Source organism: Ascaphus truei, unplaced genomic scaffold (genome assembly GCF_040206685.1).
Source record: "Ascaphus truei isolate aAscTru1 unplaced genomic scaffold, aAscTru1.hap1 HAP1_SCAFFOLD_976, whole genome shotgun sequence".
NCBI lineage: Eukaryota > Metazoa > Chordata > Amphibia > Anura > Ascaphidae > Ascaphus > Ascaphus truei.
Window position 1 is genome coordinate 95,515 of NW_027457316.1, and position 13,357 is coordinate 108,871.

Sequence of the window (13,357 nt, forward strand, 5' to 3'; positions counted from 1 at the left end):
GGAGCAGGGGCGCATAGAGACAAGGGGGAAGCAAGGGAGGCATGGATCAGTACTTACCACTTGCTCCATGCAGGAAAAGGCAGGCCTCGCTTTGCAAGGCCCCAAAAAAACCCTGGCAGAGTGCCAACAAGGGCCAGCCAATCAGGAGAGGGGTTTTTTTTTTTTTTTGTAAGAGATGCACGCGCTGCCTGGTGGATTGCAAGCACGCAAAATCCTGTCACCCCGTGGTGATCGGGTGACGGGATTTATCAAGGGGCACGGCTGCGCAAGGGGCTCGGGCGGCCGGGCCCCCTGACTCACGGGGCTCGGGACGCCAACACCGGCAGACCCCTCCTGTTGGTGGCCCTGCATATAGGGTCAGGATGTGCTCTAGGTATTTTCAAAAGTCATTCCCCTTTTTACTGCTCTTTAATGAGTTCATTTAACGTCAGGTTAAAAAGAACAGACATGTTGTTTTTACAGGTAGATATGTTGTTCCAAGATTTCACCACAGTTCAGTTGTATACTCGGCATTTCGCCACATGATCTTTCCTTGAGCTATCTTGATGTCACAGAGAAGCGCTGGCTTAACCAGTTACAAAAAAAAATACATTTTGAAAATGATTCATCAGATGAATATTTTGGTACAATCATAAATATCTACTACACTGTGAGGGAGCACTGTGTGCCTACGACACTGAGAGTAGGCACTCTATTTGAGCAAAACATCCATATTACCTAAAACTATAACAAGACACCTGCACGTGGATGCCATTTTGTTTCTTCTTTCTCCTGTTGATTTTCTCCCATGCTTCCCCTGAATTTTGAAGACCATTTAATCTTATTAGGGAGCAGTGAAGACGGATGCTACCAGAGGGTTTGAGCAGGGGTTAACAACTTAATTCTTTTGTAACACAAAATTATAAACAGCACTCACAATAGAGAGTAGATATATAATGCGGGGTGCCGTGGACAGGAGAGGACCCAAACCCTCTCAAACACAATACACAATACTGAAATAGTCCAGCACTCCCTAAATGGAAAAATTGAAATCACTAGTATGCAACCAATAAGTAAATTTTAATGAAAACACATGAATCAAAAAACATGCAACGTCACAAATATAGAACATAAACATATAGGTATAATCACATATGTGTGTGAAGGAAGGATATACAAGGGAGACAAGTTGTAAAAAAATGGGGATAGTGTATGTGTCGGGGTGGGGACAAAACAGCACAAAAAAGGGGGGTAAGTGGGTATATAGGGGGAGTGAAGGGGGGCAACGTTTTGGGAATTAACCCTTCATCATGGGACATAGGGGAGCAGGCCTGACAACTTGTCTCCCTTGTATATCCTTCCTTCACACACGTTATATGTGATTATACAATACAACGCAGATGTATCCAAGCGGGAGGTCGCAGCAGCGAAACAGCTGATATTACAGTGTGTTTTAGAGAGGGTTGGAAATCCATCTGGCTAGCAGCTTGCATATGACAGCTCTGTGGTCTGAGACATCCCTGTTCTTTTAGGGAACTCACAGCCAAGTCAGAAAAGGGTCCCTTAAAAAAAGATTAATGAAACAAATATATGCTCAAATGCCTTCAAAAAGTTTATACAGACTTAATCAACAAAAACACAGCAGAAACTGATGCATTCTAATACTTTTATATGCCAAAAAGGTTAATATTAAAACCAAATTTTACGCTAAAAAAACATCCTTTAGTAGTACATTTTTACATAGATTATATTATCAAAATGTATACATTTAAAATCACAGATATAAATTCACAAAAAATATACAAAAAATAAATGCACAAACAGAAAAAATAGAAAAATGTTTGTGCATTTATTTTTTGTGAATTTATATCTGATTTTAAATGTATACATTTTGATTATATAATCTACTAGCTGATATACCCGGCGTTGCCCGGGATGTAAATCCGTAATAGGTAGTATTTCTAAATAGGGTAAGAATAGGTTGAGTATTTGGTGGAAAGGTTGTATAATAATGTTGAAAAGAAACATGGAAGAAAATGTAATCCGATGTTGTTTAAAAATGGTTTATTGTAAAGTTATTGTGAGTCGGCGAGTGGCTGGTGAGTGCGGTGTGGCGGTCCCACTACGGTGGGAAGGGGTGTGAGGAGGTGGTGGGTGAAAGGCAGGGGCGGGAGGGTGTGGGGGGGTGAAAGGCAGGGGCGGGGGTGAAAAGCAGGGGTGGGGGGTGTGAAAGGCAGGGGCGGGGGGGGTGTGAAAGGCAGGGGCGGGGGGGGGTGAAAGACAGGGGCGGAGGGGTGAAAGGCAGGGGCGGGGGGGGTGAAAGGCAGGGGCAAGGGGGGGAAGGCATGATTCTTATACTTTTCTGAACAAAGAACTCATCAATCAATGTCTCCTGATTAAACACACTGATTTCTTCAGGAAGAAAAACCCCTAGGGATCTCAGTGCTGGCAGGGATATAATATATCACAGAACAGACAGGAAACACAGACATTGATACCTAAAGAATGTTTACACAATTAGAACCATCTGTGAACCCAATGTCCAAGCTGACCATGAGCCTTTCATGAAAGCAGCATGTTGAACTGATAACATGTTAACCTGTTGGGTGCTGAATATATATAATACATTTGTATATACTTGTATATTGCTATTCTACTTTAATATAGAAAATATATAACTAAACTAATTCCATCAAGGCCCTCTTTGATACTGTAAGTATCATTTTTTATAAGCTGATCTTGTAATGAAAAAATTAAATTTAAATTCAGCATCGGTTAAATCTGAATTCAATTTCCCCATTCTTCTAAACAGAATTACACAACATATAATAAGTATGAAAATTAAAATAGCAATTACCAACAGTGGATGGGTCATCCAATGTATTATTCCTTGGGCAATAGAAGGCTTTTCCCCAAACCACCTCTGCCACCAGGATGTATTCTCTTCACTATAGTCCATTTTTATCGTAGTTAATTTCCTATTAACAATCTCTAACTGCATAAGTGAAGTATGAGATAATTTTGATAATTCTGTGATTATCTGTTGTAATTTTGTATGATTTCTTAATTCATCATAGAATTCTTCCCCATATCCCAATATCACTGAATGTATATACTTCTGGTAATATGTCAATGTGAAATTTACAGTAATAGGTATCATTGGTTTTACTGAATACATAACACCATTATGATTATACGTTTTAACTTCAATAACAGACCTCTTAGTACAGTAATTTCCTTGAGGCAAATGTATGGTAACCGAACAATTTGCACTATGTATGGTGACATTGCCCTTAAAATGATTCCAACATACTTACATATTATTCACTCTTACTACGCCCCGGATTATTTGATTAACCCCTCCTGTCCTTCTACAAAACCGTGTATCATTGCTATTATCACTTAAAACTCCTGTTAAGACACACTCATAAGGATATTTCATACACTCAACAAGATTAGTTTGTTCTTCACATTCCATTGCTGTCCCCAAAGAAACCACTGTACTGCACAATAATAATAATAATAATGTCATTGTTCTGTCTACTGAGGTCCCCCAGTTCCAGATCTTCCGTTGTTGTGCTTCTTTCTTTGGTAAAAGTTTCTTTGGAATGAATTAATCTGAACATTGTTCTGAATCAGGAATTCGCTCATACCCTTCCTGTATCATAAATGCTTCATATCCAAATGGTCGTACAGTCCATTGTCCAATGTTAAAAGTCATCTGTAACATAAAAAAAATAAAACAGTATCATTGTTCTTTAACCCTTAACCTTCAGAACTAGCTTACATTGATCAATATGTACCAACATTGAAGCACTTGCTTTGGGTTTGGTATTAACACGTTGTATTTGTAGAACAGTTTGACCCATTTTCTTAAGAATAGTATAAGATCCTTCCCAACCTGCATGCCATGGGCCAGGTTTCCTGAATGTTTTTACCATAACTTTAATTCCTGGAAGAAATTTATAAGCTGGATTTACTTTTACATCCCCATTTTCTCTGGGAGCCATGTTTTCTGCAGCAAAATGTAAAAGTTTAGCTAACTGACCTTGCAATATAGATAACCATTGAATATGCTCGGTGGCCATCTTTAATGGTCCCGAAACTTGAGGTTCTGATGGAAAAACTAAAGGCATCCGCCTTCCAGTCATTAACTCATGAGGAGTTAACTGTGTTCTTGCATTGGGTGTTGCTCGAATAGACATAAGAACTCCTGGTAAATGATTAACCCAATGTTTGCCATATTCTGCTAACATCTTTTTAAGTCTTGATTTCAATGTTCTATTCATTCTTTCAACTATCCCAGCTGACTGCGGATGATATGGGACATGAAACCGCTGCTGGATCCCCAGCAGGGAACATAAATGTTTCATAATTTCACCTATGAAATGTGGCCCATTATCTGATTCAATTACTCTTGGAAATCCCCAAACTGAAAACACTTCTTTCCACAAAGCTTTGGCTGTACTTAGAGCAGTATTGTTGGTTAGTGGAATAGCTTCTACCCATTTGGAGAATATATCCACTATTACAAGACAATACTGTAGCCCTCCTGGAGCTGCTGGCAAAGGACCTATGAAATCAATTTGAATCGATTCCCAGGGACCACCTGCCACGGGCACTCGCTGTAATACAGATCTCTGTCCTTTGGGCCTTGGATTGAATTGAGCACAAATTAAGCATTCCTCACATAGTTCCTGACACCTTTTTTCAATATTTTCACCCTCAAATTTAGCCATGATAATTTCTTTTAAAGATTGAATTCCTATATGACCCAATTGACAGTGATTGAATTGAATTAGTTCCTTTAAGATCCCTTTTGGAACATATGGACAGAAAGTACCATCATCTCTTATGGATCCCCATAAGCCTGTTTCTTTATGTAGTGTATAGTCCCTTTTTAACATAGATTCCTGCTGTTGTTGCAATAGCTTTAAATCTGCAACTGGTTCCCCTAGTGTTTCTCTTTTAAGGGTAACTGCAAGAATTATATGTTCAGGATATAACAATTCTCCTACCAAAGCAGCTTCTCGAGCAGCTTTGTCTACGAGATTGTTATTGATAGACTCATAATCTTTTGTGACCTGGTGCGCTTTAACCTTTATGATACTACACCTGTCAGGTGTTTTAGCAGCTTGATCAAAGAGTTCTTGCAATATTACACCATGAGCCAATGGTTTATTTTGAGAGTCCATCATACCACGCTTGGACCATACAGGTAAATGTAGTGTAAGTGATTTAACTACATACCCACTATCACTAAAGATGTTACAGTGTTCATAACCCATATTGATGGCTTTCTTAACTGCCTATAATTCCGTCCTTTGAGCTGACATCCCTCCAGGAAGTCTATATTTCCAGACTTCTTGCGTGTCAGGATTCCAAATAGCAAAACCTGTTTTGTACTGCCCTTCATAGAAATAGTGTGCCCCATCTACAAACAATGATACTCCGTCCGGCTTCATTTGTTTGGAGAAAGGAGACCATGCCTCTTCCTCTACTGCTTCCTGACAATCATGAGGAGTACCAGAAAAATTCATTAGCTCAGGTAAAACAAATTTTGTGCTACTCTCTACCGTTAAGAGTCGATCCTGTAATTTTAATACCCACTGAGCTAATCTAGCAGAATGTACTGCCATGTCTGTGCGGGACTGGAGAAGTTTTAAAGGTGTATGTGGTGTTTGGATTTTAACAGTCCCAAATCCTATTATGTGTTCCATTGATTCTAAAGCCCAATTAATAGCCATTAATTGTTTAACACATTCATACATCCCCTTCTCAACTGGTGTCATTAAGCGAGAGAAGTATCCCAATATCCTCTCTTCTTTGTATTGTTTTTGCAAAAGCACTGCAGAAATAGATTCTTTCCCTGCATGACACTGAATGATATAAGATGAATCTATCACAGGTGCAGCTAATGTTGGGGCTCGGCTGAGTTCCCGTTTAAGCTGAACCCATGCTTGCTCAGTTACATCCGTCCAGAGTAACGTGTTCTGCAATTGTGAACCTTTTAAAAGATCATACAATGGTTTGGCAATTCCTGCCATATTCATGATAAACTCTCTACTGAAGTTAACTAATCCTAGAAACTTCCGAAGATCACCTATTGTAAGTGGCCTAGGTAAGGCCCGGTCCATAGAGGGGGGGAGCCGTGCTGCACCGCGCTGACGCTCGCCTGCAGAAGCTGTGCGATTCCACGCACATACAGGCGAGCCAGCGTCCGTGATCGGAGGTGGGGGGAGACTGAGGGAGGCGGGGCAGTGACGTCGCTGGGCCAATCGCCCACGATGCACTGACGTCACGGCGCCGTGACGTTGACGCAGCCCCGCTCTCATTGGAGGTTTTCAGCCGACAGCGCGCTGAAAAACAGCTTGGCGCTCGGGTGAAAACTCCAAAGCCTGAGCACGCCTGCGGACGCTCGCGCGAGCCCCCTCTCAAGGCATCCTCATTGAGGATGCAGGGGCTCAGCGCTGAGCGTCCGCACGCCTCAGCACGGCCTGTCCTTCTATGGACTCGGCCTAACAGTTGTACTGCTTCTACACGTTTTTGTCGTGGAGATTTACCTTGATCTGTAATATCCACTCCCAAAAAAGCAACTTTTGACTGCAGCAGCTGTACTTTTTGTGTGTTCAATTGTAAGCCTGCTTGCATCAATGCTTCACAAAGATAATGTAAAATGCTTACATGCTCCTCTTTCCCTGAGAGCCTTTGAACCCCCCACGGTTAGCAGATCTACCTCTTGATGCTACATAAGATACTTGACCAAATCCTTCATCCTCAAAACCTTGATAAGCAAAGACTTTGGCTGCTTCCATGCCCTTATTTTGAAAGAGCATTCGAGCCTCCAAAATCTGTGATGCAGCATGATCCACATTAGGTGAGTCAAATGCTCTAAATTTTACTACATGTGTTAACCCCTGAATTTTTTTTTCAACCAAAAAAGTTTTTATTGAGTGCATGGTACAATTCTCACATTTTCTGCCAACCCATTGTCATATATAACAGTACACATGCCAACTCATTTTATATTTAGACACACAGACGACGCACTGGGGTGACATACAGACCAACTAGACTTACACCCAGACTAGACCTAGGAGACAGCAGGGAAGGGGGGGGAGGGTAGGAAGGGTGGAGCAACCACAGAAAGGCTTCGATTCAGCTGGGTCCGTCGCGGAGACTACTGCCACAGAAAGTCGCCTTATCCTTTGGGCTTTGAGGACTCCAGGACCGTCCGAGCACGGGACATTTGTTGTCTTCCTGATTATGTTCGCCTGCGCGTCAGGGCGCCGACCTCTACTCTCTCCCTTGACTGCCGGGATTAGTTGACCTCTTATGTTGAGTGTATTCTATGTCTCCCCGTCAGTTACACGCATCCAAGGAGAACGCGCCTAGCGCTATTAAAGCAGTATATTGGCGGCATTGACCCCTGGGATATCATTCAGGGCCAACCATGGAGCCCAGACTTTTAGAAAGCTTGTGCCGGTGTCGTTAACCAGACTCGTTAACTGTTCCATCCGGCAAACGTGCCAAATTCGATTTCTGATTTTTGGGATATTTGGTATTTCGGGCTGCTTCCACAATGCTGCGATTTCGCACCTCAGAGCCGTTGCAAAATGTGCAATTAATTTGTGCTCCGATCTGTTTAACCCCGGGGTGCGTCTGGCCAGCAGAAACAACCAGAACCCCTGAATTTTACTGACAAATTCAATAACACATTGCTTATCATCATCTCTTGTCATTTTGGCAGGATCTTTGCTATTTATTAAACACCATGCCTTAGTCCACATACTAGCACAAACTCTAATGTCATCCTTTTTATTTATTTTAAGAGTCCAGAACATTAGGGAGCAGTCTCTCAACTCCCGTAGCACTCTGTACTACCAATAGCAATCTTTGAGTCTCAGAAGGGAAAATGTTTTTTAAACATTTCATCATCATCTCCTTTTCCCCACTGAGCCTCATCATCTTGCAAAACTTGATTTTGTATCATTGTTTCAAATTTAGATTTTACCCATGAACTAAGGGCAGCTGGTAACCAAATTAACACCATTTTGTATGCATCAACATTGTCAAACCCTCTTTTTGTTATTTCCCCTTCAAAAATACCAAAATTGTAAAATGGACCTTTTTTCTCATCATACTTAGGAAAGTCTTTTACCAACTTGGACATTTTTAGATTGTCCAAATTAGAAGAGCCTGTCACAGTATGCAGATGATTGGACAAATCAGATTTTAGCAAATCCCAATTAACTTTTTCTGCTGCATATTTAGTACCTTCTAATACTTGTATTCCCTGTGATAGAGGATCAGTAACTTTCCACAATTCCTCAGTGCATTCTATTAAATCACCCACACTGCGAATAGTGTCTTTTTGAACCTCTTGCAATTTTTCAGCATCGTCACTCAAAGCTCGCACTGCTGCCCGCAGCAGATCAACAGTGAGGCGATTCTGACCAAGAGCTTCTTTTAATGGTCCTACACGCACTTTGATTTTGAAAAACGTGAGCTGGGGAGGGGTCAAAAACGGAGCTGGGGGAGGGGTCAAAAACGGAGCTGGGGGAGGGGTGAAAACGGAGCTGGAGGGGGTCAAAAATGGATAAGGGGTAGGGGTCAAAATCGGAGCTGGGGAGGGGTCAAAAACGGGGCTGGGGAGGGGTCAAATTGGAGCTGGAGGGAGTCAAAAACGGAGTAAAAAGGCTTTTTAAAATTATGATTTTACAACTATTATTACGATTAAGTATTATCAATTTATTATATGTTTTAGGTAACTGAATTTGCCAGTTGCAAAATCAATAGCCAATAGATGTTAATAGAATGTAGACTTATACCATTAGAGTGTGATTAGTAGCAATGCAATGGGATATGTGAGGCATGACAACAATCATTGCAGCACAAACAGCTTTTAATTAGTATTAATGACCTGTTTAGAGTATATATAGCATGCTACGATTCACCCAGCTGTACTTATATGAGCCTGAGGAAGCCGTATACCGGCGAAACGCGTTGCACTTGGACTGTTTTTTGTCCCACGGAGGCTTCCGTAGTTCTGTGTGAAGCAGTCACGATCGCAGTTGAATTGGGAGTTTCTATCTCCCTGCACTCCGGACGCAGAGAGTCATCTGCGACAGGACACCTCACCTTTCTGCGTTAGTGCATCTGGGAAGTTGTTACATGTGAGCGCTTTGAGTTCTTTATTTTAATAAATGTTTTGAACTGGTGACACTTTGCCTCACTCCATACTGCCATATTGAAGTGGGTCAATCACGGGGATTAAGAAGGGGATTCCCTGCTGATACTCTACTCGTGAGCTGACACTATACCAAACCATCTGATGCCATTGTGGAAGGGTTAATATATACCCCACAGATACCTTTTCATCATTTGTACTTACACTGGGCCGTGTAATTATTTTTATTTATATATTGAATTATTAACCCAGATTCCCCCCCCCCCCTGCCCTCTGGAGGCTATATATGCGAGCACCCGTTTCCAGGATAAGATTGTGTTGTTTGTGCTGACATTTTGCTTTACCCATCCTTATTGCCTTATTGGGGAGGAACCGGATCGAACACGGGCACCACAGAGGGGCTCCTTGCTCGTGACTGCACACCAGCACCCACCATCTGTTATTGGCCTGGATGGGCTTGGGAAACCCCAAAGTTACCAATAAACATCTGTACTTACACTGGGCCGTGTGAGTATTTTATTATATTATAATCTCGCACTCCCCCATATAGAGAGAGGCATTGTCTTCTTTGAGGTTTGCCCTACGTTCAGTTTCTACAAGATAGTGTCTTAACCCCTTGCTCCCCCTTTTTTCTGTTTCCCTAACTAACCCTTACCTGTTGTCTGTCTTGACCTCGGATCTTTCTACCCCTGCATCCCAAGCCTCTGATCCCAGGCCAACGTTGGTGTATTAGTCCCTACCTCTGCCCTGCGGGTCCGTATCCTGTCCTGCAGTCAGCAACATTGCATGAACCAAGTTTGATAGCAACTGCCTGCTACTTAAAGACCATAGGCAGTTGCTGGCAATGAGGTCCAAAGCGAGGCATACTTCCTGTGAGGGCAAGGATTTGCAGGAAGCAAGATGGCCGTGGTAGCTTCGGAGATGTCACTTTCCGACAGCAGTCATCCTGGATGTTCGACCATGTGACTGAGTAATGCTTAGGGCTCTCCATTGCCCTGTTTTTCCATGACCAATAAATAATCTTTTTATGGGATACGCACCCTCCTTCCTACTTTTTTGATACCTACAGTAGTGCTCTTCCAGTTTTTCTCCTTCTCTACTATCCTGGATGTTTGGACAGATCCCTTATACCATTGCACTGACTGGTTCGTGTCAGTCAAGGTCTTCTGTGACAATGACAGTATCACATTACCTGCCTTTTTTATTACTGTGGCATTGCTATGCTACCAGTATATTGGCTAATCCTACTCTAAACAAGCAAATGGTTTATCCCCTGTATGAATCCTCTGGTGTTTGTGGAGATGGTCCTTCCGTGAAAAGCTTCTCCCACACTCAGTACATCTGAAAGGTTTCACCCCTGAGTGAATCCTCTGGTGCCTGGAGAGGTGGCTCTGATCAATGAATTGTTTCTCACACACTGAACATGTGTACGGTTTCTCCCCTGTATGAATCATCTGGTGTGTGAGGAGATGGTACTTCTGTGAAAAGCTTTTCCCACATTCCATACATGTGTAAGGTTTCTCCCCTCTATGAATCATCTGGTGTCTGAGGAGGCTTCTCTTATCAACAAATTGTTTCACACACTCAGTACATCTGAAAGGTTTAACCACTGTGTGAATCCTTTGGTGACTGGAGAAGTTACTTGAATTAATGAATTGTTTATCACACACTGGGCATGTGTAAGGTTTCACCCCTGTATGACTCCTCTGATGTTTGACAAGGCTTTGCTTTTCATTGAATTGTTTATTACACTCTGTACATGTGAAAGGTTTCTCCCCTGTATGAATCCTCTGGTGTTTGACAAGCCTTTTCTTTTCACGGAATTGTTTATTACACTCTGTACATGTGAAAGGTTTCTCCCCTGTATGACTCCTCTGGTGTTTCACAAGGCTTCTGTATTCACGGAATTGTTTCTTACACTCTGTACATGTGAAAGGTTTCTCCCCTGTATGAATCCTCAGGTGTTTGACAAGGCTTCTGTATTCACAGAATTGCTTCTCACACTCTGTACATGAGTAAGGTTTCTCCCCTGTGTGAATCTTCTGGTGTCTGAGAAGATTGCACTTATGTGAAAAATGTTTTCCACACACTGTACATGTGTAAGGTTTCTCCCCTGTATGAATCCTCTGGTGTTTGAGGAGGCTACTCTCATCACTGCACAGCTTCTCACACACTGTACAAGTGTAAGGTTTCTCTCCAGTGTGAATCCTCTGGTGGGTGTGGAGATGTTCTTTCCGTGAAAAGCTTTTCCCACACTCACTACATCTGAAAGGTTTCACCCCTGTGTGAATCCTCCGGTGCCTGGAGAGGCTGCTCTGATCATTGAATTGTTTCTCACACACCAAACATGTGTAAGGTTTCACCCCTGTGTGAATCCTCTGGTGTGATAGGAGTTTCCCCTTCAGTGAAAAATGTTTTCCACAGTCTGTACAGGTAAAGGGTTGCATGTTAGTGTTGACACAAAGGTGCGTGATCAAATCCATATTCAGTGAGAAGCTTTCCCCACACTTACAACAAAGGAAAAGCGGAGAATTGCAGCTCCTTCTTGAATCACTCTCGTATCTATTGCTTGAACCATTCTTGCAGTCAGTCTGTGCTGTGAGCTGTAGGCCTGTAAATTCACCATCATGTGGCACTGGTTCCTTGCACATGTCCAACATATGGTAGGAATCATTGGATTTCGGCACTTCAGGACTGCAGGAAGTGAAGCAGCTTTTTGACATGCAATAGGTCCCGTTCTGCTCCTCACTCAGGCAGTTCTCTAACAAAAGTAAACAAAAAAGACAGAGCTCAAATATTTTCAATCTGTAAAGCAAACTAATAAAAAATACTTTGCAGAATTTACTTTATCACTACTTAATTAACAAAATGTTCTGTTTACTCTATAACCATGGCTCTAAAACAGTGGCCCTGGATATCCCAAACCCCCAATGACTTTGGTGGTGTTCCCCAAAGACCTGCAATATGTTTCTGGCAGTTCACACAGTGAATTAATTTTGATAGACATATATGTATTCATTATATGTGTACATTTAAATCCTACAAATAATCAGAATTAGTTTGCCTCAAGCATCCTCCTGCCCTGCTATTGCATTCTGCCTCAATCTCTGTTACCTTTGACCTCAGCTTGTACCCAGACCACTGCCTTCTCTGACCCGACCTCAGCTTATATTTGGACTCCCACTTTCTCTACTCCTGGACCCCGGCTACGCACAACAAGGATCAGACTTCTCCAATCTCAGACCATGGTGAGTATAACGACCACTCTGACTTCTTCTACACGACCTTCACTCTGCACGCAGTTGTAGGTCAGTGAATATCAGAATCCCCACCTCAGCCTCCAGGTCCCTTCCTGTTTGTGGTGAGCACACGTTACACATCAAGAGTATTTTAGCTCCTAATCATGACACGGTGTAATATGTCATGTGTTGTTCATCTGAGGCTGAATTTACCTAATTTTAAGACCTGCGAAGGAACAGATGATTGTTATGTCCTGATATGTAAAACCATAGAATTCAAAGAGGGTGTACTTTCTTTTTCACACAACTGTATATACACAAATTAAAGGAACAGCCCTCCCTCTGATTAATCCCCCCCATCTTCCCCTTGTAATCCCCACACCACACAGCACAGGAGAGAGAGCGAGCACAAGAGTGCGAGCGAGAGAACACAGGAGAGCGAGCGAGAGAGCAAAGGAGAGAGGAAAAGAGCACGAGAGAGAAAGAGAGAGAGAAGAGAGAAGGCGAGCAGGGGGGTGGGAAAGGAGAGAGCGCGAGCAGGGTGGGAAAGGAGAGAGCGCGAGCAGGGGGTAGGGAGAGGAGAGAGCGCGAGCGGGGGGGGGAGAGGAGAGAGCGCGAGCGGGGGGGGGGGGAAGGAGAGAGCGCGAGCAGGGGGGGAAAGGAGAGAGCACGAGCAGGGGGGGAAAGGAGAGAGCACGAGTAGGGGGAGGGGAAAGGAGAGAGCACGAGTAGGGGGGGAAAGGAGAGAGCACGAGTAGGGGGGGAAAGGAGAGAGCATGAGTAGGGGGGGAAAGGAGAGAGCACGAGTAGGGGGGGGGGAAAGGAGAGAGCGTGAGTAGGGGGGAAAGGAGAGAGCACGAGTAGGGGGGGAAAGGAGAGAGCGCGAGTAGGGGGGGAAAGGAGAGAGCACGAGAAGGGGGGGGGAAAGGAGAGAGCGCGAGTAGGGGGG

At 43.1% G+C, this 13,357-nt stretch overlaps 1 protein-coding gene across 1 annotated transcript in view; it reads right to left on the reverse strand.

Moving 5' to 3' along the window:
* Positions 1-3,709: 3,709 nt before the first annotated feature.
* LOC142486760 (uncharacterized) overlaps positions 3,710-13,357 on the reverse strand; it is a 36,888-nt gene continuing 27,240 nt past the window's right edge. The window contains exon 5 of the mRNA XM_075585221.1: positions 3,710-11,930. Coding sequence (XP_075441336.1) covers positions 10,414-11,930 — 1,517 coding nt within the window. The 3' untranslated portion in view covers positions 3,710-10,413. The remainder of the gene's footprint in view (positions 11,931-13,357) is intronic.